Source organism: Aulostomus chinensis, chromosome 11 (genome assembly GCF_037954235.1).
Source record: "Aulostomus chinensis isolate RoL2024-O1b breed Wild chromosome 11, RoL_Achi_v1.0, whole genome shotgun sequence".
NCBI classification, from domain to species: domain Eukaryota; kingdom Metazoa; phylum Chordata; class Actinopteri; order Syngnathiformes; family Aulostomidae; genus Aulostomus; species Aulostomus chinensis.
In genome coordinates, this window is record NC_141330.1 from 26,081,325 (window position 1) to 26,105,588 (window position 24,264).

Here is a 24,264-nt window from a genome sequence, read left to right on the forward strand (position 1 = left end):
GAAACTCCACCTCCAACTAACTGATGGGTGGCAGCAGCACAGTACCTGTATAAAAAGAGGTCTTTGGCCAGCCTCTTTGGTCCTATGATCTTGAAGATGATCTCATAGGTCTCCAAGGCCTTGCGGTGGACTCCACTTGGTAGGGCCGGGTGGAGGCATTGGGCCAGCCGTTTGCCTATTGTCAGCTTCTTGGGAACCACTTGGTATTTTGCATTGTTCTGCAGAACCTGGGAGAGCGACAGCAAACAGTAGATACGAGGCGTCCAGATAAAAAATGTCACACAGGGGGTTTAATATTCGAGATGCTGATGGGATCTATATGACAACTTGTTTCTCTAACATTCACGAGGCACTTGGAGAGCCCATGAATCATATTTGCTGGTGTTTCCTCATGACGATGATGAGCAAACAGGGAAAAACCGGGCCCTTCTAAATATCAGCCATCTGACCAATACAAATTTATCAAAAAACTACCAATGTCTGCCAATGAGGCGCTGATATTATCATGCACCCCTAATTTAAAAAAAGAAAAGCTTTTTGTTTATGAGCACAGTATTTGAACATATATAGTTCGATGTTATAATGCTGTTGCATTTTAATATAAACAGCGTTCAGGTAAGATGTGGTGGGTGGAGGTCATTTTGCAGCCTATAATTGGTGGAACAGTTGAACTGTATTGGGTTCAACTAACAGTGTGAGATTTTTCAACCATAATTAACACAAATGGATTTTTTGTTTTGGGGGGGAGGGCTGTTTAAAAAAATAACATTTATTTCGTAAGAGTGGTGTTGGTTACACGTTGTGATTTGAGAGTTCGTGTGAGAGGAGCTCTGTGGATAATTGGCTTCCTGCTAACTACGGTTGTGTGTCGCTGGCGTTTGGGAGGAGATGTTGGAGAGCCAGTCACAGGAGGTCTGCCCAGACACAGAAACACTCTTGTTAAAAAGCTCCACCTCGGACCAATCATCCGCTGCGCTGAGTACCTGCAAGTGTGTCACCACGAAGGTGAGTGTGCTCCTCCCGGGGTTCACACTCATTTTACCAGCAAATGTCTTTACACATGAACGTAAGCAGCAGTCCACATCAGAATGTACCAGAGGACATTTACCTGAAGTCACTGATGAGCTCAGTGCTATGACAGCAACACAAACATGCACTTAATAAACCAGTGTCTCCATCGAAACTGAACCAAATTTAGTCTAATATTCAGATATTCGTAAAGAATGAATTTTCCCAAATCATTTCTGGCTTCATCTATAATTCAAAACCACATTCAAGGCCTGAACATTGCTACCATGTTTCCAGGTTGTTATGAAGAAGTCAGTGGCACCAAAACATGATTTTGTTTGAACGTATCGAGTCTAAGGGAACTTGTGTATCCTCATGTGGTTTGTGTGCACGTAATCAGGTGTGATCAGTTACCTTGTTGAGTTTGCCCAGTGCAGAGATGAGGTCCGCCCACTCACTGGAGTACTCAAAGTTCTTGAGGGCTTTGTCCACCGCGGTCACATAGTTTCTGTACTTGGAGTCACTGAGCAGCTCCACCTCCTCTGCATTCATTCTCCTGGGTGGTTCTTACACGGATGTCAAACACTGGACACGCCTACATACATCACACCTGTACAGAGGAGACACAGAGGGATGAGGAGACAAGAGAGGTCACGGTGAGTCCGTCCATCCCCCAGGCAGGACGGAGCTGTGCCTGGCACAAACTGGAACCAATGGCTCACTTCCACCAGGAGAACAGAGTCTGACATGAGCAGCCCCAGGTACTTCCAGGTGCTAAGGAGAGACACGAGATGCCAGTCATCGTGAGAAATCATGGGGTGAAAGGCTGAGGAAGGACACAAGTCACCAGCTTCCACACCAAGCTGCTGCTCTCACAACAACTAAACCTTGATTTTGATAGAATGCAATTTGGGCCACAGAGTTCTGTGGGGATGAGTCTGTCTGACAGGAAATGGTGTCAACCCCACTTCCCCGAGGCTGCAGAATATCATCCAGGCTGACAAGCAGCCACGCAGAGACTAAGGCTGTTTATGACTACAAGTACTTCCCTGTTTACATGAGTGTGAGGAGGAATCAATCTTCCTGACACATGTACCCCGACGCCTCAGCAGCGCCGCCAATAATATCCATTAATTATCACCACATGACAGCAATTATCAGGATGTCAAATTGCGATACAAGTGACATCATAATTTCTGAACTGCACTGACCCAGTTGAAACTGAAAGGCTAGATCTCAAGGGATAACCTTAAAAACGGTTCAGGTACACATGAGGTAATAACTTTTTTACACACTGAAAACCTCCAGCTGCCTCTTTTTTTTCATGAACGCATATTTTAAGTGATTCTGAAAAACTTCACACATCAAATGTAAATAAATCTCCATCAGAACTGGAAAAATCAGCACACTTCAACTATGGTAACGCACCATCATCAGTTCCTGGTCAATTTCAGCATATAGAAGCTTGATCTTCAAGCTGAGTTCTACCATCCCAACATTATCAGATAACCTGCTGACAGACTAACCAGTGCTGCTGATCACATGACCGTCACGCTGGAGCTAATAAGTCTAAAGACACATACCCAGACACCCATGATGTAGCTGCTATAAGCCAGTCAGATGGGAGGTAAGGGTCTAGATCCGTACTAATATGAACAGCAAGTAACTGAGAGGCCGGGATCCCACCCGCCTCAGGAGAGGGAGCAGCAGCCGAGGGTCAGCGCCTCCCAGAACCACATACTGATGCAGAATCGTTTATCACTACGTTCCCGTAGCTGAGTCAGAGCTTAGGAAGCTCATTGGCCAGGGAGTGCAGGAGACGAGCAGCGTCCCTGTTCATTCAGCCTTGTAGGTGAAACATCACGGGACAGTAACTTGTGTGGTAGCAGCATGAGACAGGCGACGGTTTAGCTCTCTCTGAGCCAGAGGTGAGAGTGTAGAGTGTCAACAACAACAACAACAACAACAACAACAGTGTAGAGACAGCTGAGTGAGAAACACCCGGAGAACTTTTCACTGTAACACACATAAATGTAGTAGAAACGCCCCTTTCCTTCATGTTCCCTCGCAACAAAAGAACACTAGTGAGCGCATGACAAGTGACAATGTGAGAGTGAGGCTCTCACAGTGCTACAATGTTAGCTAGCAGCCGCGGCACCACTGCTCGGCCGGGTGCCGACGGACACCGCCGGGCAATTCAAGCTCACCTCAGGCTTACCGTCACAGCTAACCTGCCGACAACTCTCATTCAATCCCGTGCCAGGCTGGACAAGTAAAAGAAGGTGGATAACGTCATTCGTGCGGCTAGCCAGCAGGCTAACGTAGGTAGCAGGTTGTTTAGATGATGGAGATGTAGGGCCCGGCTCCGATGTCATTCGTTCACACTCGTCGGCTCTCTTGACAAACAGGTTTCGATGAAGGGCAAGGGGTCATTATATCCTACATATTCTTATTTGTCTCAGTATCTTCACGCTGTGTATAATTAGACACTCATAGGCGCGTCAATGGACATACAAACCGGACGATTGACAGCTCCCAGACTGCACCGCAAATTAGCGGCTCTTCCGCATGCACGTCTTCCTTCCGGTGCCGTCAAGCTCTCCACATTAATACTCTCTCTTTGAAAAAAAAACAAAACAAAACCAGTAAGAAGAAGAAGAAGAAGAAGAAGAAGAAGAAGAAGAAGAAGAAGAAGAAGAAGAAGAAGAAGTAAAATTTAAAAAAAAATTATCTTATTTCAAACTTACTACTTTTTTTTGGTTTTGGTGTGTGTATATCACACATATACACATTTGGTTGAATGAATTTATACATAGTTGTTAGCTTTCCAACCCGTGACCAGGTAGTGTTCCGCCAGTAAGACAAAGTTTTCAAGTAACTTTGTTCTTCTATCAATAATAAGAACCCACCTTCAAAATACATACAAAACATAGGAAAATGCACGCGCACACACACACACACACACATACACGCACATACATTTTACTTTGAAATGTGTAACCGGAACACCGGTCCACCGTTTCTTTTAGCGGTTTACTTGACACTGATGGAATATCACGCCGCAGCAAGTCATTCGCTTTCGCATGTATGCGCATGATGCTTCCTTTATCTGTAACTACCTTTTAGTGTTAAACCACGAATAAATGACAGTGTATTAATGTTTAAGTATCACGTGTTTGCTGTCTAATTGAGAAAGACATTTTCAGTATTTGTTGTTTTTCTTTGTTCGCGATACGTTTGTCCTTGTCGGCCACCATAGAAACCATTCTCCGGACTGGTGAATCAAACAGACGCGCCCGCGTTTTGAGTTTCCTCTGGAGGATATACATCCACATTTGTTTCTACTTTCCCCCTGAATTGTTGCCAGTGTCATGTCGGCCAAGAGCCATGGAGTCGGTCTGTTCATGGAGCTGAGGAAAAGGCTTCAAAGTGGACTTCTTATTGTCGGGTAAATGGGTTCTCGTTAGCCTCTCTTAGCTACATCAGTTTTAGGTGCAGGTCACGCCACTTGTAGCCGCACGTGTCATATGTCTAAATATTCCTTCCTTTTAAACATGGATACGACTTAAACTTATTTTTCTTAAATGGTATTCACGGGTGATGGTCACGTACTGAGAAAATCGGCACATCTGTGTTTTTTAAAGGTTCTGTGGTTGCATGCTGCTAATGACTCAGACCAAGAAATTCTTCTATCTAGCTAATACTAGGCTTCCTCTGTCGAGATTTTGTCTGGCATGAAGTGCAATTCTAAACACATTTGCATTTTAAAATTTTAATTATCTTTACTCTGCCTGTTTAACGGAGGCGTAGTACACCAGTTCTGCCACTAGATGGTGTTAATGAGGTTTGGCAGCCAGGAAACGCCCCCTGCTCCTGTCTCGAAAGGGACAGAAGGCTCTACACAAAGATGATCAAGTACATTCTCACAAAATGTAAATCACATGAAGTGTCGCCATTTAAAACTGCTTCTCAGCTTGATTTCTTCATGACTTCAGTCATTATTCAGTTCTTCCTGCAGCTGAGAAGCATCATCCAGTTGGAGATGGAGGGGGTGTTTATGTAGAAATAAGGTTGCCTGCCTCGATTGTTGCTAGATACTGAAGACTCATTTGTATATTTTGTCTTAGTTCTTCAGTGACAGACAGACTAGTTAATCAGCCTGTTGTGTGAGACTACAAACTAACACACATTTCGCACAATCCATATGACTTGGAAAAAGGGACACACACGTGTATGGATTGAATGTTGCCACAACATCAACTCTTGTCTTGCTTCTGGTTTTTGTTGTTGTTGTTGTTGTTGTTTTGTTTTTCCCCATAATGCTCCTCACCAGAAAGGTCAGAACACACAAAATGATGCATGTTCGGTTAGTTAAAGAGATTCACGATTCATTTCATGAGAAGAAATGAATCCAGCCTGTTATGTGTGAATTCAGACACCGTTATAGCAGTTATCTCAACATGGCATCCAATGACTTGATCAAGGATCCTCTCAGATGTGGTGTCACCCTGCAACAGCCTGTCTAGACCATGAATCTTGTTTGTGTTGCTGTTAAATGTGTGTCAAGCGTTCGCTCCCATCTGCTCTCCAGGAAAGATGTCGCAGGAAGTCCTGCTGACGTGGTCGTGACAGGCGGAGATTCCGCTCTCCACATCCAGACTCCCGGAGGCAGAGTGAGCCCAATTTTGCCGCCAGATGTCTCCTTTGAGGAGGGTTCATGCATGCCAACACCTGCAGGAGAATCCTGTGGAATCGAGCTACATTTCAGATTGCGTATCAGAGTCGCACACAGTGGGAGGGAAGGTAAAGTTGAGGACTAGCCTTGAGAACACACTCATACACATGCAAGGCCCCAGAGCCATGCTGGTGCTGTTCTCCAGTACGACTCTTAAAGGAGCTATGGGGGGAGGGACGTCTGTTCTGAATGAGTCACTTGGTCATCTGAGAGAGTGGAGGTGGAAATTCTGATTTTGGGATCCTCAACGGCCTGCAAGGAACCGATCATCTGTGTCATGAGAATAATCCCTTGAAGTTTACCTCTGCGCAGAGATATCATCCTATTTGCAACCCAGAGTCGTTACGTCACGCAGCTCTGTGCTTCGTTACTCCTGAGAGTCCCTCTGTCACTGTTGGGCCCTAAAAGGAAGCTACAGTTAAGGACAAGCTTTGACTAATCCAATCAAAGTCAGATTGATGGCCTGTGTCTTAGCTCAGCCACCTTTGCCACCCAGTATTTTATGGATTTTCTGCTCAGCACTCCTGCTCTTTAACTAAATCTGGATCATTTATTTGTGTGCCTTTGGGCCCCCACAGCCTCGGATGGCGTGATGGAGACACTCCGGCCAAAAGAGACTTATTGCTTCTACTGCCAGGGCTGCATGACCAGGCTGCTGGAGGACAGGTGAGAAGCAGACAGACCTGGGAATGTGTCTTTTATTTACACCTCTCCTCCACAGGAAGAGGGAGTGTTTATTGATGGTGTGACCCAGCTGTAGAGCTGATAGCTGGGGAAAGAAAAAAATTGATGGATGCCAGCCAGAGCTGGAGTCCACGGTTGTCAGCCTGACTGAATTAGAGTTATAGAGTCGCTGCGACAGAAAGGTCGGCGCCACCCATTAAAACAATTGTGTTTCTTACCTTGAGGTGGTTCAGCTGGACAGTGGTATTGTTCTTATTGCCTCCAGCGTTCCACAGGCAGCAACAAGACATGCTGTAAATTGCAGTAGCTACATTACTGACAACCATTTCCCCCAGGCTGTGTTTCTCAGCAAGAACCCACTTTATGTTGCCAAAAAAAAAATATTTTTTTCATTTTTTTTTCCACAAGTGCCAAGAAAAGTCGAGCGGTGTGAAGAGTTGCTCTGAGCCGTTATAATTACATCATTTAAGCCTCATCATGCTCAGCATTGTCCCAGTTACCAGATACCTTCTGAAGGCACTGTTTGCAGTGGGAACCGTGCTAAGTGCTTTGCAGGAATGATAAACGCACAGTAACTGTTCAGTTGGCTCAACACAGCCTTGTAGCATCTCATGGTTTGATACCCTTCTCTAGCTGCAGCAGGCAACTTTTGTCAGTAAATATTCTCTTGTAAACCTCGTCTTACTGATGCACCCAGCAGTCATCAAAATTCAAGACCACATAAGACGATGGATACAAAACCAAACGTCTGCTAGTGTCCCTGTTAGGATGACCGTAGCGGCGGTGGGTCGGAAAACAGCAGGAAGATGAGACGGTGCTTTCACTTAATTTCTTTTATTGTCAAAGTCACCCTTAAGTCAGGTCAGGCCCAGGATTCCTGACCAGCAGCACAGGTTGATGGTAACTGGCGCCTTTTTATCCTGTGCCACTAATTGATCATCCGGGACAGACTAACAGACAGGAACCGACCATAACCAGTGTTGATCAAACAAACTTCCCTACAGCACCCCTTACAAAAATCTATGCATGATAAAATACCCCAAATACATTTATTATATTTACTCTCACCAACGCTAAACCATTAGTGACAATTTTACGTCACCAAAACCCTTTCCTGGCTCCACACACCCCTCTTCCTAAATAACACATGGTCCCTCTCGGAACCCTCTTAAGCCGGCTCTTATGCCTGGAGGAATCTTTTGAGCGGCGCACCCTGGAACAGACAGACAGGTACGTCTTGACACACACCCACAGATGCAGTCACTGATTTGCACTTTCTATCAACATTACTTCACCACAGGAGAACCATTTAAAGTTGACTGATTCCTCACAGCACCCACTCACCTCTAGTCAATGATATTGGGCACACTCTCTTACAGGTGGAGGAACCAACAACCACCGGACTTCCCCCTCTCCAGGAACCACAAACCTATTCCTGTCACTGGTATCCCCATGTACAAAAATGCTAAACCATTTAGTGTGCAAATACGCTCTGTGCAAATTATTGTGTGCAAGTCTCTGCTAATAAAGTGCTGAATCTCTTATCAAAGTGTGTGGTGCCCCTATGTGAGTAACACTGCCCATGTTTACCCATTTTAACCTAAACGATCAAATCAGTCCCTTTGATTTGGCAAAGTCTTCTTGACCTCTGACCTCAGTAACAAAGTTCCCTTCGTTACAGTCCCATGTGTGAGAGGAGTCCATCGGTAACTTTTTGATTACAGATTCACCAGATCAGCTTTAAAGGCAATAATAATAATAATAATAATCATACGTCTGTTGGACAACTTGTTTCTGCTGCCCCCGAGTGGCCAACAGTAGCTGCAGGTTTTAAAGCTCTTCGTGATTCTGCAGGAGTTTCCTCATCCGTGTAGATCCAGAAGCAGCCTGACTGCAAAGTACGGTTCACCTTCAGTCTTGAGTCGTGATCCCGCCTGAGGGCCTGAGGCTGCTCTCTGGCTCTCGGGGTGTCAGCAGTACAAACACAATCCAGCCTATGAAGCGCTTGGAATGTCATTAGTATAACGATGGTACCCAGAGAAGAGAGGGTTGATGGGATATCGTTTCACTGCATTTGGTCAGCCTCGTTGAAGACTCGAGAGCTGATGCTGTCCAGCAGGTTTGACCTGCGTGGTTACAGTTTTAATGTACCTGCTTCATCTTAATTTTCTCTCGCGAGTATTCTGGTTGCCTCAGGTCCTCGTGGAACTCCACATGATGGGGAAGCCAAGAGAACCCATAATAATTACACTGGAACTTTTCTTCCTCAGAATATTCAAGCGAGTTCTTCCTCTCCCAAATGGCAACTGGAACGCCATCGTGGATGACTGGTGCTGCCACCCAGATCCGTTCGCCAACAAGAAGATGTTGCCCCGAGCGGAGGATTGTTTACTGGGTGACACCTTCCTGCTCCTAGCCAGAGATGGCAGCTGTGAAGACACTCTGGTCCAGGAAGCAAGTGCAGACTTGGAGGACGGTCAAGATCCAAAGGTGAGTGACGCATGAAGACAAAGGGAGAACCGCTGATGTTTCTTAGCTGAGCTCAGTTGGGGTCATAGAAACAGCTGTGCTCACATCTGTGGTCAGATTATAATAAACTGGTTGCTGGAGGTTGTTAGAAATCATCTTATTGTTCTGCTCAGTCGTTTATTTTTACCTCACACTGGCTTGTGGATCACACGCTTATTGGACTGGACCAGATTGGCCTCTTAATGGATAAAAAAGAGAGACTGAAGAGCCGTGAGCTAGAGCACTGCAATATTTACATTTCTCAACTGATTTCTCCAGTGCATCACAGCTCATTAGGTTATATGCCCAGTCTTTATTAACAGTGTTAGCAGAGGGAGGAGATCTAAAGGTAAATAAGTTCTGGAAGGGTCTATGAAGGCAATCAGTCCACGAGAAAGCTCCTGGCATTCTCTGGTGGGCTGTTGAGGCCGGCTGTCTTCACCTCCACCAAGGTGCCAGACTTTGACATTAGCTCATTAAACACCTTTGTAACAGAAGTCAGGCTCCAGTTGTCTTCCAGTTCAAAATGAGGGCTTTGTTGGGGTTTTTGTTTGTTTTTTTAAATTTTATTTTCTTGTTCCTATATTTCAGTGTTGGAGCTTTACTGGGTGGGATGATGGATGTGCAGACGATGAAAGGCTGTTTTCACGTTCATTAGTGAAAGTGTCAATCATCTTTGTGCTCAGTGGAAATTAGATTTAAAGGGGCGGTCCTACGAGCAGGATTTGTAACATCACAAGTGCTTAGGAAGCTGAAATTGGACAATGGCACAGAACTTGAAGCCTCCAGTGAGAAAGTCTGGACAAAAACTGTCTTTGGTCCAGTTGAGCTCCAGCTGTCTGTAGACCAGAATTGATTTCTCAGCTATTCAGTCATTCTCTGCACGAGTGGCCCTCTTTGCATGAGTGAAACTGAGCCAAATGGAGAGAGACAGATCTCAACGGCAGCGGAGGGGTCACCCGGAGTGGCTTCAGTGGAAGTTTTAAAACAGCTTCGCAAAAGGTGTGCGTATGTATTGTGTTGAACGGTTTGTGTGTCTGTCTTGAACAGAAACCCTGCCGCCGCCTGGCGCTGGTCTCCTGCAGGAGCTGCTCCTCAGTGCTGGGAGAGGCTGTTGCTCCGGGTAAACGTCATTCACACCCTTGTTCACTGAAGAATATCACTGTCAACGGTGTTTGTGAGCTTTTCTCTCATATCTTCCAGAGACCCTGAAACTGTACGTCACACAGGTGGTGGTGGAGCCCGGCGTGGGAGACAGAACGCCAGAGGCTTCACTCAACAGGCAGGTTATTACCAGACATCCCACTGGTGATACTGGGAAACCGTACGGGAGAAGCAGCCGGTCAAAAGGCTTTGATATTCAGGAGATAACAGGAAGTCTTTCTGGTTGAATTGTTTTTACTGTTTATTTTTGTGCATGATAGCGCTGTCAGCACGGGGATTCCTAGCGTTCTAGTTCATTTGTCCATGACCTCGTCTCTCGGCTGGCCCGGGAACGCCTGGGGATCCCCCCTCAGCAGCTGGACCAAGTAGCCTGGGAGAGGGAAGTCTGGGTCTCTCTGCTTAGGCTGCTGCCCCCGCGACCCGACCCAGGATGAGCAGAAGAAAATGGATGGATGGTTTATTTGTATGCCAGTAACATCTGACTCAACACTGAATGTTTTCTGCTGAAACTTTTTGTGTTGGGCTTTTCTGTAAGAATAATTTAACATCTTCCAACTTTTGCTCCAAATTAATTAATAATCACATTACGAACTGTGCAACTTTGAATAGTTTGTCTGACTGCCCGCGGGTGCTTGTCTTCCCTTCAGAACCAGTTCCTCTTCAAAGGAATTATTGTAAATACTGGCGACAGACACGACCGTAACATGAGATCAGCATGCCTTCGAATTCATTTTGGAGGCCTTTTGTGAGACATGAAATCGTGGCATCCGTCCCAAAGCTGTCTTTGTTGGGTCTCTGCTCATGACCGAGGCGGTTAAAAGACTGTACTGTTAAGATGTTGCCCTATAAATAGCAAATATGTAAATGACCATTGTCTCTCTTGGGCAGATCTCTCTTCTTGGAGAGGACGGTAGCAGCCAGGCTGCTGGCGCTCTCCAACTCTTTGAGCACCTTCCACTTCTCTGTCCAGACTCCTAATGGAAAAGCCTTCTTACTGGTAAGAGCCAGCCAGCATAATCAAACCAAGCCATTGCGTTTATGTAAAAATAGTCCGCTCACTTATTTTAGAAAGGCAAATCTGTGTAACGGTGGGTCACTCAAGCAGTATGAGATGGTAACTGACTGACTGTAATTTGCAGAATTGTTGAATGTATTGTTGTGCTGTGTGCTTGTTCTGCTAAATCATTGACAAGTGGATTATCAGAGAAGAAGCAATCATTTATTTATAGATCCATGAACCTGCATCAGTGTAAACTAGTGCCGTATTTGCCACATTAGAAAAACCCAACATGATGAAACGGATCTTTGTAGGACCGTATTTTCCGCACTATAAGGCGCACCTAAAAGCCTTTAATTTTCTCAAAAACCGACAGTGCGCCCTATAATCCGATGCACTTTATATATGGATCAATATTGGTTAATTATGGCTACCGTAGTCAGGGGGCGTCGCCGAAGTAACAGCGGTAAAAACGGTAAAGGGGAATTCCAGTCCCACACCACTTGTGTGTGTATAAAGACCCCAAAAATGGAACCTTTGAAGAGACACGCTTACGACGCAGAGTTCAAACTCAAGGCTATCAGTCAGCAGCCACCGGTACGTACGGTACCGTATTGTGAATGCACCAACTTGTTTAGGGAGTGAACGGAGTTGTCAGAACGTTGGTTTGTATTCTATTAATAAAGTTTGACTGACTGACTTATCTGACTGTTTTGCTGACATTCCCTTTAGCGCAGCTCCATCTAGTGGATGCATAAAGCAACCCCAGCCAGTACAGTCGTTTCTATTCTATGCGCCTTATCATGCGGTGCGCCCTGTATATGAAAACAGTTTTAAAACAGGCCGTTCATTGAAGGTGCGCCTTGTAGTGCGGAAAATACTGTAATCCCACCACAAATGTTTGCACTTGAATGGAATGTGACTGTGTGAATCTCTACTGAACAATGAAAAATGCCATGTTTCGTGTGTTGGATCAGCACGAGTTGATCTTCCTTGTGTTTGCCAAACACCACTCTACTTATGTTTACTAGATCCCGGTGATTTTAACATCAAGTCTACGAACAAACTTCTATCAGACTCACATTACGGGAGTTCAAACGGGCTTCCAGCCAGCAGAGATCCCACATGCATCATCTGAAAATCCTAGTATTTACAGACCTTGTAGAGCTGAGTCGTAACAGACCTCTGTAACCTGTTTTTAGTGCAGTTTTCATGAAACAAACTGGCTGAAAGTATCACTCCATCACTGTGCGTGCTAGAACGGGAGCACAAATGTTACGAGAAGCAGTGTGTGACGTCGAGGGCCGTGTCAGTGCTAAATGACCTGTCTGCTCGTCCTGCAGCTCTGGCTGTTGAACAGTGACTCCGTCATAGCGTGCGTCCCAGAGATGGCGTGCATCCAGGGTGAGAGGTCTCTCGGCTCCCCTGCTCTTCACAGTCCATCACCCAGAGCTGCCAGAGCCCTGAAACTGCTCTATGTAGCCTGCTCTGACACTGGCATCCAGCAGCGAGAGTAAGCACAGACACTTGGCGCCTCATCTCCATCCCCCCCCACCCCCCCACCCCCACTATCATTCTTTTTTCCTCTCCTCAATCTTATCCTTTCAACTTTCCAGTGCACCCTCTCAATCACCACCTGTCCCGACTCGCTGGAAGGAATGAAGGACTACTTTGTTGGTGAACACGTTTCAGGTCTTAATAGACGCTCTGCGCCAAGGCTCCATGCCTAGATTTAATTGTCCATTATTTTGCGAATGAGATCAAAGGTGTTTATCGTCTCAAGGTTGTCAGTTGCATAAGTCACGCTTGTGTTTGTTGCACACACAGGGGTTGGTGTTTTGACTGGAATGATTCTCTGTATCCTGCTGTGATGCATTAGAACAGTGTAGGTGGATGCGCTGCATGTGGTTCTCCATGTTCCACACAGCGGCACCCCACTGGAAGAACCTTCAACCCTCATTATTTTCAACTGAATCAGCACTCCTGGTTTTTCCACTCATCTCCTCCCTGCAGCTGAGAAGAGTGGAGGCAGAACGGGGAGGTTCAGCTGTCTCTGCCGTGCTGACTGACGGAGGAGGAGTAATTCGAGTTTCTCAGTCAAAGCGGGACTGGTGTGTCGACATGACACGAGCTCTACGAAGGAAGCGATGCGCAGGGAGAATGTTTCACAAGTGCATGCTGCTCCTAAGAGAGTCAACCCACAGTTCAACATTACATTCGTTAAGCCAGAATTGCAGTTAACTTGTGAAATTCGAATATTCCTGACTGTAGGTAACGTGGATTGTGGACAGCAAAGAATTAAGCACCGCCGTGCTAGCAGCTCTGTGACTCTGAGCGGAGCTCAGCAGTGGAGCGGCTCTGGTCCCAGAAGGAATTTGACATTTCAGCAAATCTTGGTGTGTTAATGAGTTTTACACCAGGAACCCAGCTAACCAGGTAGCAGATGAAACGTGACCTTAAGCCTTGAGTCGGTTAGAAAAGTGGACAGGAAAATGGAGGCAAAGGCAAAGTTAAGGAACTACACACCCCATAAGCCATTGCAAATAATATTTCAGACCCAACGTTGTTTAAAATAACTAAATTTCATGACACATTTCTTGCTGCTAGCTATCCTTTCAGTCGCTGATAATACTGAATTCAAGCTAAACACTCGAAAGGCTTGCACTGACAAGCTCAGGAAACATTTCCATGCTAACAGAGATGTTGCTGTTTCAGGGTTGTGGGTAATGTATTACTATTCCATGGAGTACATAAATTAGATTCCTGGAATGTCAATATTGAGAATGCTGGGCTCAGTGGCGCAAAAGTATGTACGATATGTCCACACACATTGCAGCTAATGTGCTCGTCTTACTGTAGCATGTTAGCGAGCTAACGTGCCACTAAATGCTAAGCAGTAAGAGCAGCTCAGCCTGAGGGGAATGTCACGTGTTTTGCAAATGTCTGGTCTAAACCAGGCTATTGGACACATTTTGACAGGTTGGTGACTCTGGAGATGAAAAGTGAAGGGATGAACAAAGCCAAGTTGGACAATGAACGTCCAGTGTTGGCTGGGGTATTTCAGTCTGGACTACAGACCAGATCCCTCTCGGCCTGACCACAATGCCTTTTTTTGTTGTTGTTCTATGATGCATGAAACTAAATCGATCTTGGATTCCTTCTGTCAATTTCTGAAAAGGCGGCTCATTGTTTTTAAACACTTATGGAAATTTGGAAGGTCAGCTATTGCGGACATATCTTTGAGAGCCTCGCGAAGCTAAGCTCTGGTGTTCCTCACACTACATAATGTACCATTTATCCTTCCTCACTCGTCGCTGGCATTTTTAAATTAAACCTTACGCCTGGGGAGCTGAATTCCCTGGATGATGGCCCTCTTAGCCAGGATACAGGCAGTCACAGCTGACTGAAGCAAAAGGTTGCAGTATGTGTTGTTAAAATGTCCAATAATTGGCTGGAGAATCACTGAGCCAATGCCTAAGTGGATTATGCTTGTCACTAATGGCGGTGACTTGATTTGGAGTTGAGGGAAATTCTCAGGCACCGTCACAGTTCAGTATAGTAGGAGATGGTGTCTCACTGTTGAGACTCAGCTAAATGAGGCCACCGGCAACAAATTAGATCCTATTGTCGATGCCATTGACATGAATTTCCTATAGAGCTCCAGGCGTCACGTAACTCATTTAGTTTTCACTGCCATGTTTAAAGGAAAAGCCTGAGCAAAAATGAACGGCACAGAGTTTACTGCAGAATTTAAATCCAAGGATTTTGAGCAGCATATTGTAAAACTGGATGACTACAACTGGAACACGACTGACCCTTCTAACCGTCACGAGTGTTGAAGCAGCTGGAGCAGACAGTGTTCCAGTCTCCAAACATCCACTGTCCTCCTCTGGAGAGTCTCTGGAAGCCTACCGAAGTTTGGTGGGTAAAAATGGACGCGATCTGGCTTCATGATTAAAATTCCGCTTTGGAGTCTACTGGCTCAATATAGCAAGGTCTTCCCTGGAAGTGTCCCGTCAGCGTCGTTATGTTGGCGCAACTGGCTGAGTACAGGAAGTGTTTTAGTCTGTGCCTGGTAAGCAGAGCCGTCGGGTTGCTCTCTCCTAGCATGTTTTAGATCAGTAATCCAGTTCTGTCGTCTTTCAGGAGCTCCAGAATCTGATAAGATGTTCTTTCCTCTCCATGTGCTCCACTGTTGTGGCATCTCCGTCAGCCAGCGGCTATCCTCCGTCAGCCAGCGGCTATCCTCCGTCAGCCAGCGGCTATCCTCCGTCATCAGCTTTTCCAAATGCATCAGGCAACGTGATGAGTTGGGAGGATCGTATGTCTGCAGTCATTTGAGCGGCGCTCTTCCCTGCTCGTGTAGCCATGTTTGATTTGGAATGTTGCATGCTGGGAGCTGCCGAAGCTATACAGGATGTTCTATTCCTGTCTGCATGCTACAGAGCGAATACGTCCACCTGCGTTTCAAGCCTACACTCCCTACCCTCTGGAAGTTGACCCCTAACTGCTGCTGCGACTGGTACATCTTGTACGTTTACTGTAGTTGTGAATGATGCAGAAATCTGTGCTCAGAGCTGAGATTGCAACGCTCGCTGGAGGTTGTGTCATTGGTCCCAAAGCAGTTTGACCACCGTACGTGTCAGAAAAGGTCCTCAGAACCTAAAGTAGTGGGGTTAAAGCGTACACACTTAAATGATTGTACTCCACGTGTCTAACTCCAATAACTGCTCTCGCCGACGACGCCGTTATTCAGGATAAGGTTGTCAGAAAATGCCGTTCTTCAGTATTATTAACATGGTATTGGGTTGCTATTGGAATATTGCTGTCCATAAATGTAGCCGCTGATCAAGCAATCCACTTTATAGTGTCTGAAGTGGAACTGCAAAAACTTTGAGAGGACTTTCTTCCTGTCAGGAGCTGCACAGATGGCTAAATGTCACGCAAACAAACTGGATCAGCACCGCGCGCTGACAGCACATCCATCTTTTCTCCCTCAATCACTCTGCCTCTCCTTCCCTGTTCCTTTCTCCTCACACATACACACACTATCATGCACACAGACGTATATTGATGTAACACACTCGCCTGTCATCAATCCACTTTTATGTATCCCTTATAATCCAGTTCAGTTTACAGTTAAAAAAAACTGACTTGATTAAATCTGCTGATCAAATGCTCCAGCGCGGGTTTATAGCAGCTGCTAGGTTGTTTATTGCTGCAACCCTCACGATAAATCACTCCTCCTTTGTGTGTTTTCAGCATTGTAACAAGCTGGGAGGTCAATGCCATAGGACACCCCGTGGTGCTGCCGCTGAAGGTGTGTGAGGAGCTGCTGCAAGTGATGGATGACAGCAACTCCACACTTCCTGCATCAATGCGCCGCATGAGGTCCTATGAGGTGAGACAGTTGCTGTGACCTGGAAGGGCCAACAGATAACGGCGAAGACGCGTCGGTCCGTTGCACTCTTGACATTCTATCCCCGATGCAGCGCTGTGTCAGCAGCGAGATGCTGGAAAATGATCTTCATCTTTTGTAAGAAGCTGGATTAGCAGCGCAGCCAGGGCTCGTTTTAGCTGACGGCAATCACTTATTTCACTCACAACCGTCTCTCGCTTTATTCGCCAGTGCCTGACAGTGGTTTTATCCGGCATTAATTGATTTCATGATTCAGAGCTTTCGGTTCACAGCCACGCTTTAGGAATTATGTGGGTCAAATGACAGGTTTTAGTGTTGTCAGCCTTATTTCAGCTTCCATTCACCTGTAATTGTGGAAAATGTTTATACTTAGCCCGAGTTGCCGAGGAAAACCCTTTGACTAGAAAATAGGAGTCGTTAACTTTGCTGCCAACTCTGTTCTCTTTACCGTGTCTAACATGGTGACGGGGTAATTAGTACCATTACCCTGCTTCTAGCTCAGGAAGTTTAGGAAGTGTCTCCTTCCTCTTAAACAAGTTTCCAGCCTGCTAAATAACACAAAAAGAGGGACTGATGTACAGGCCGTAGTCCGGCGGGAGTCAAGCATCGAAGACTAGTTTGCTGCTATTATTCCTGTAAGTTGAAAAGCTTGTAAGGAGTTGCATCACATCCTGGGGAGGGGATTTCGTACGACTCGTGCTCTCCCCGTCGTATCTGCTTAGCTTTTTCAAAAGCTGAAGGGCAAAAGGGAATTTATTAAACTGTGTGTGTCCTGTCGAAATGAATTGCTTCTGTTGTGACCGTGTTACCGCGGTTGCCCAGCAACGTATTACTACTCAGGATTAGAGGTGTAACGGGACATCCTTGTCTGTCTCTGTATACGTTTCTGTTTCCTAGCTGAAAATGAATTGGTTCCCAGTTAGTAAACTGGAAATGGGCGGGGCTTTGATCATACGTGTCGTTGTTTCATTTTTTGTAGTTGGAAAGACTGTTTTGGTTAATTTTGTTCAGACTTCAATTGTTGTGGAAAATGACTGTGTGCTCATGGTCAAACACATGTAAGAGACTTGAAATCACTGTGCCGCTGTGACGGAGAAGGTTAGCGCCAGTTGGCCACATCTCAGTCATATTGTTTCCCTCTGTTGTGTCACTACACCGAGACGAATAGGACGCAGGCCCTCATTGATCACCGGTCGTAGAAACCGATGTTCTTCTGAGCGCACGGCGAGACCCTCGTGTGATTTATTAAAGTGGTCATACCTCGCCAATCACGCTGTGGGGAGGCCCTGCTATTGATCGATGCGGCGGCTGGAAATAATCACCATTTAAATATCATGCCCCGTATAGTCTGCTTTTGGAAGCCCCGCCCCTCGATTTTACAACATGGAGGAACATGATCCAGCTGAGAAGAGGTGAGCTGGAGAGTGAACGTCACCTGATCAACGGAACCACTAGTTTTTATGTGGCAAACTGAGAAGTGACATAAAGGGAAGTCAGAACCTGCTGTTTTTGTTGAAATCACTGCCACATGGGACAGGTCGTTATTAGATGGTAGCGGAGGGTGTGTGAGACAGGAGCAGCACCTCACATCGGAACCTTCAGAGCCCATCAGCGCTCCATGAAGCTGCTCTGCTGTACAGCCGTGTCATGAATGGAAAGCAGTGTAGTCGCTCGGCGAGGAGACGACGGCACCCTCCTGCCATCGCCGTAGGCTTTATTTGTTTTTATTATCTATGTTTAAATGAATATGCGACTGCATGTTCTTAGATGGCGAGCGGTCTCCTATGACTCCAGCAGGTCAAGCTCTGTAGAAAAGGTACGTGCAAGATCTCAGAGCCGGTGTGAGGTTGGAGCGTTGCCTGCGCTCACGTACGGGGGGATAAATGCGCGGTAATGATCGTACATCAGTTGTTCAGTAGATGAGGGCAAATGTCATTCTTCACAGCGATCTTTCCTGTTGGACGAAGACAGTGGACACACTGAAGTTCTCCTCCTCCTCAGGAGATGGAGTGAATGGCTCCCACTGCTAATTGCTGCTTCTCCTGGTCGGTGAGGAAGCTTTTGTGCCTCCAGCTTAAAAACCGACTCTGGTTTCTCTTCACACCAGAAGCCCTCAGCATGACAAACTGTAATTTTAGAGCAGGTACTTTAATTTCTCTCTCACACATTGTCTGACAAAGCTGATAATGTCTGAGGTGGCAACATGAGCGGTGGGCGGTTGGGTGTGTGTGTTGGGGGCGGGGCAGGAAATTAGGCTGTGGTGAAATGGAGAAGGCTACAGATAAACCAACCCAGACGGAGGACATAGTGTCTGTCTGGTGAAGGAAGCAGTTACAGTGCTGTTGGAAAAAAAAAAAGTGTGATAAATGGATCCAGATGAACACTTCCTGATTGTAGAAGACAGGGAGGTAATGTGATCGCGGGGCCTGCTACGGTTACCAGAGATGATCCCAGAGCTCTCTGGTGCTGGTGAGCAGCAGGATGCTACTCCAGAGGCTTCCATCATCCAGACATGACTTCTAGAGGATCAGATGATGGAACTGTAGGCTCCTGAAGACCGGAGGGTCGGCAGTACCTCGCACACAGGAGCTTGAAGACTCTTTCTTTGGGTTTGTTTTTTTATGTCTAGTGTTTCAACTGTTGCCCAACCGTTCACAAGAAGGTCTGAAATGTGTCAGATATTGTTTATTAGCTTGAGTACATCAGCACAGGTGATGCGAGCATGACCTCCGTGGGTCCCAGAAGGTCGTTTCAATCTGTTTGCTACACCTTCTCCATCAAGGACATCTTTGTTTGTCCCAGGAAGCAGCGCCACTGTGGAAATGATACTGGACGACGGCTGGGCTCCGTTTTGCTGCTGTGGTTGAAGGCTCTTGGTCATTGTTTGGTGAGGGAGTCACACCTGTATTTTTCTCCTTCTATGACGACTGTCTGAGGATAAAGGACTGTAGCACATCCGTGAAACCACCTCCCCTGAATTGAATGAGGACATTATTAACTCTCTTTCCCGCTGTGATGTCAGAATCTCTGCTATTAAAAGGCTTTGAATTAACCGCTTTTACCAGTAATGGAGAAAATTACTGAAGTGAGTAATACTCACGAAAAGGTGTCACTGAGGTGTTTCTTCCCTCCTGCATAACATTTTCTTTTTTGCAAACCGAAGACTGCAGAGAGCCCGCCTTGTGCGTTTAGCTGGAGGCTGATAGCAACCCTCTCAACCTTCGACAAAAAAACCTGAACTCTCCAAAACTGTACGTTAAAAACCTCTCAAGCGCATCGTAAAATCTATATCCCACAAGCACTTCATACTAGAGTCCAGCCTGGTGCCACCGTGAACAAGCACGTCTGTTCACCTGGATGCACCAGCTGGTAGCGCTGGACTGGAAGTGTGTATTGGTGAGTTCTTGAAAGGCAAAAGAATTCGTTTGTGGCTTTGAAAAGGCGACACCTGCAGCAGCGGCAGTGTCGAAGGCCTCCAGGCTGAACTGATGGATTTCTGTTGGAGGATAAATAAGGTTTCATCAAAAGGAAGTCAGGAATCACATTGATAAATATTCAGTTGCAAATTAAAGTATTTACCAAAACACATCACAATCAGTACATAGAATGCTGAGCTCACATACTTCTCAACAAGATGTACTACACCCCCCCGGGGTGCATGTAACTGCCTCAGTCACAGGGTTCATGTCCACCCCTGTGGGTGGATGAAAGGCCCGTTTCCATCCTGCATGGTGCCATGTCTGCTGTGGCGGAGGCTCCGTCTCTGGGCCTGCCTCCCAGCTTAATGGGGTGTATAGTAGTTCCAGCTCAGTGTCACTGTCAGGTCTGAGGGGAGGCACCACCCCCACCCCTCCTATAGCTCATTAATCTCCCCCCTGCACTCCCCCTGAGACGACATGTAGGTTAGACAGGAACTGATTCAAAAGCTGATCCAACACTTGCCAGTGAAGAAGCGAGAGTCTGTATCGATCATACATCCCCTCAGTCTTTCTGCAGTTCACACGGCGCTGCTCCAGGGGCGGACGCACTTTGTCAAAATAAATTACTTCCCCCAAGATGCACACGTCTCGACTCACTGGACGTGGACCAATGGATGAGAAGAAGAATTCATCAGCAGAACAGGGCGTCTGTCCACGGTCCTGTGCGTCAGGACTGGAACAATATCTCAACACCTCAGTCATTGTTGTCGTGTACCTGTGGCGGGTTGCAGCTGTGAGACGGATACTCCATTGGGTCTTTATGGGTGCTCTGAGCCTGGAGGTGCTCCCACAACTTATAAATGTATTTTATAGGTTTGTTTTTTTTATAGTGTGTCTTAAAGCGTAAATGCTGTTTTCTCCACAACTGTTTAAGTTTTATTATGTTCTATTGTCTCTCTTTCGTTCAAATATTAAAAGCTGTTGTGTTGCAGGTAGGAGAAGGAGGCTGCTCATTAATCATGAGTGCACTCAATAACCGGGAAGCAGGATTCAGGCTAATAATAACTTGATGACAGCAGCATGTACCGGCTGCTGGAGGAGGTCTGGAGCAGCAGCACACGCTGGCGAATTATCCACTTCTTAAAGGCCATACTGGCTTTGTGTGTCCCAAAGTCAGAACCCCTTAAAGTGGGTATTTTGCTAAATACAGATGATGTCATTGGTGGGGAGGAGGGAGGGGGCGGGCCCAGAGATGGTAACAGAGGTGTAGCCTTATATGGGTCAGCGGTGTCTTCTGTGAACACGTCTTTGTGCTTGTGTGTCATGTTGGACTGCAGGAGGCTCCTCCCAGCTCAGAGCCTTGAGCAGCAGCTCCATGTTTCCTCCGGTTCTTCATGCGCAACAACACCCTCCACCTCCTCCTCCATCCTAGCTAGCAACGGTGACGATAGCGGCTGTCTCCCTCCGTACACCGTCTCAGAACCTCTTCATTCCCCGACATTAACATCTCGTCTGTTCGTCCTTCTCCTTTCGTGTAGAGATGAAGAATAAAACTGCTGCTGAAGGAAATCTCACGCTACACCTCGACACGCTTCTCTCATGACATCGCAGTGATGTTTTATTTTTCACAGAGCTACAGCTCTGAAGAATTCCTGAGATCAAAGCACCTTAACTCCTTTAAGTGTCTCATCATCCGGTGTTCCCGGCCGACCTGCTGTCAGCATTACGCACTGACACCTCGTGGAGTGTTAAGATTTGAACCAGTGTGTGAACCGTTCATCATCTTACTTCTAAAGAGGGATCTCTACATTATTCTGAATGCATTTAAATGCTCTATTTTACTGCATTTATGTCAAATTTGGTGCTCTTCACCTTGAAAAAACATTGGCACTGAAATGTGTCTTTGTAGCCAAATGCTTTGCAGCACTTGCCCACCGGTGGCTTCGTTTCAAAGAAATGTTCAAACAGGTAACATTTCTGGAGTTGCTGAAATGAAGAGATGTTGAGCGAGTCAAGACGAGCCAGAAAAATAGAAGCCAGAAGGACCACATTGCAGGGCACAGTGACATTGACCTTTGGTAACCAAAATGTTTTCACCTCCTCCTCGAGTCCCAGTGGACAGTTGAGCCCCCAAAAAAATCCCTCAAGACGTTTGAGATATCGCGTTCATGTGAGAAGACTCTGACTTTGACCACCAGAATCTCTTCAGTTCATCCGTGAATCCCAGTGGACATTTGAGCCACATCCCTCATGGTGTTTCTTTGAGCACGTTAATGAGAATGGGACCCACAGAGGGACCCCCCCCCCCCAAAAATAAACAAAACAGGATGCCTCTGTCTGTCCCACAGCTGCTGCTGGCACAGAGGAGAAAGAGGGAAAACACATAACACACTCGCTGAAACCATAAAACTCCAGCACCATGGAGTCTTCATCTTTGAGCCATGGTTTACCGCCTGCATGGAAGACTTAAGTTGTGTTGTGTTTCGAGCCTCAATGAATTGCAGTCATTTTGATCCCCGTTCATCATTTCAGCCCAGACGCTCGGGACAGCACCAGAACCATCCTGTTAATCTTCTTAGAACTTAGAGTGGAATTCCACGACTGCGTCAGAAAGTAGCACGAATGCTAGTCGCTATTTCACAATGAACAAGTTGCGGTGTTAGACTCCTGGGTGTATCTGACCTGGGACTGGACAAACAAGCAAATATCTGTCCACTCCTGTCCTGAGGGGAATGTCAGGCTCTTCAGATGCTGACGCTCCACTGTGCTCCACCAGCTACAGTTCACATTGGCTTTTTAGTTGTTTGAAACTGCTGCAGCTAAATAAAGCAGAGAAACTTGAGCGCTGAGTATTGATCGCACTTGTCGCCGATTTGCCAACTTTGCCTCTCTGTCATTCAAATTTGATGGGAAACGCTTGGCCAATGTTGCAGCGGAGTACCATTTCAATCCAGTTTTCAGCTGGCTTCAGTGATGAATCACTTGGACCGACACGTGTACTCAGGCTTCATGCAGTAACACAGTCACGCTCGTGTTGTGCAGCGTGTTGCCTTCGTTGTCCCAGCTTCAGGTTTCTCTCCACCCGTGTTCGCAGCACCTCATCTCTACTGGCTGTTTGTTATCATTTGTACGAATTGCCATTGACGCACTTGAGTGGTGTGCAGACATTGGCACGGGGACTGAGAAGACGGGGCCTTGAGTGAGGCAAATGCCCTCATCCATCATCCCAATATAGAGGCCTCAGTAGAGCGTCGGCATCGCCTGCACCAGGCAGACGCCCAGGAATAGCAGATGGAGCGGGAGAGAGAGAAGATCACGCTGGGCTGATTTGTTTTCCCTGCTTTGTTTATCGCAATGTGTGTGTTTGAAGTTGATTAAATCTCTACCACCTGTGGGTTTGGGTTTTTTTTGTTTGAAGGCCATAATTGCAGATAATGAGTTGATCAGCAGACCATAGAGATCCAGTACATTTATGCTACTGGGAACCAAAAAAACCATAATTGTCTGCTGCAAACACTTTTCTAAAATGCTGAAGTTGTGTGTGTGTGTGTGTGTGTGTGTGTGTGTGTGTGTTCTATTAACCTGAATAACCCTCTGTTGTCCTCAGGTGGCGTACCTGCGACTGTGAGGTCAAAGGAGAGACGCCAGGACGTCAAGACTCAAGACCTGGAACAGCTGAGAGGAACTTTTGTGTGACCGGTTCAGTGTGAGAACGTGAATGGCGGCGATGGAGAATTGTTTGTTCGTCATGTCAAGATATGTGTTCCCGCCCGGTCCTCGCTCACGTGCAGTCACTCGTGGCTCAGCGGGTCATAGCCAGGCTGCTACACTTTAGCTTGTATCCAGGAAATTTCCTAAAACATAAAAACTCTTCATAAATGCTGCTTTTGTTTGAAGTTTTTTTTGTGCAAAACATACGTTTCATTGCATATCTGCTCATTTTTTCTTCCATCAGAGCAGATTAAACTGTTCTCAGCTCTTGGCTTCTGTTCTCGACCTGCCTTGTTGTTCTTGAGTCGGCTCTTGATGGAAGCTTATTATAGAGACACTTCAGCCCTGGGGCGCAGCAGTCCGTCCTCCACTCAGCTGTAATTACAGCGTGTGGAGCGTTGATTTTTGTCTAGGTGTGGGTTTATTTGGCAGTGATTGATGGTAGTGATGGAACTGTCTTGGTCGTGCAAGGCAGTTTAAGCATCTATGGGTAAACTCTGAATGTGGGCCTCGTGATTTGCCGGTATTACTCACTCTGTGGAGTCTATCACGATGCCGGGAGCCGCCATGTTTCCCGTCCAGCCTCTCTGGCCGAGGCATCCCGGGTACATGACTACCT

At 46.4% G+C, this 24,264-nt stretch overlaps 2 protein-coding genes across 2 annotated transcripts in view; one reads left to right on the top strand and one right to left on the bottom strand.

The window, feature by feature from the left end:
• Positions 1-3,673, bottom strand: part of dop1a (DOP1 leucine zipper like protein A) — a 34,237-nt gene extending 30,564 nt beyond the window's left edge. Inside the window, exons 1-3 of the mRNA XM_086219209.1 lie at positions 3,216-3,673; positions 1,423-1,618; positions 46-227 (exon numbers count right to left, since the gene is read on the bottom strand). Of these exons, the coding sequence (XP_086075335.1) occupies positions 46-227; positions 1,423-1,560 (320 nt within the window). The 5' untranslated portion in view covers positions 1,561-1,618; positions 3,216-3,673. The remainder of the gene's footprint in view (positions 1-45; positions 228-1,422; positions 1,619-3,215) is intronic.
• Positions 3,674-4,373: 700 nt separating this feature from the next.
• Positions 4,374-23,916, top strand: ube3d (ubiquitin protein ligase E3D). The gene is made up of 10 exons (XM_086219219.1): positions 4,374-4,456; positions 5,600-5,811; positions 6,322-6,409; positions 8,698-8,917; positions 9,986-10,058; positions 10,139-10,217; positions 10,988-11,096; positions 12,440-12,609; positions 16,359-16,497; positions 23,542-23,916. Exons 1-10 carry the CDS (start codon positions 4,380-4,382, stop codon positions 23,560-23,562), a joined length of 1,188 nt encoding a protein of 395 aa, XP_086075345.1. The 5' UTR covers positions 4,374-4,379; the 3' UTR covers positions 23,563-23,916.
• The last annotated feature ends 348 nt before the right edge of the window (positions 23,917-24,264 follow it).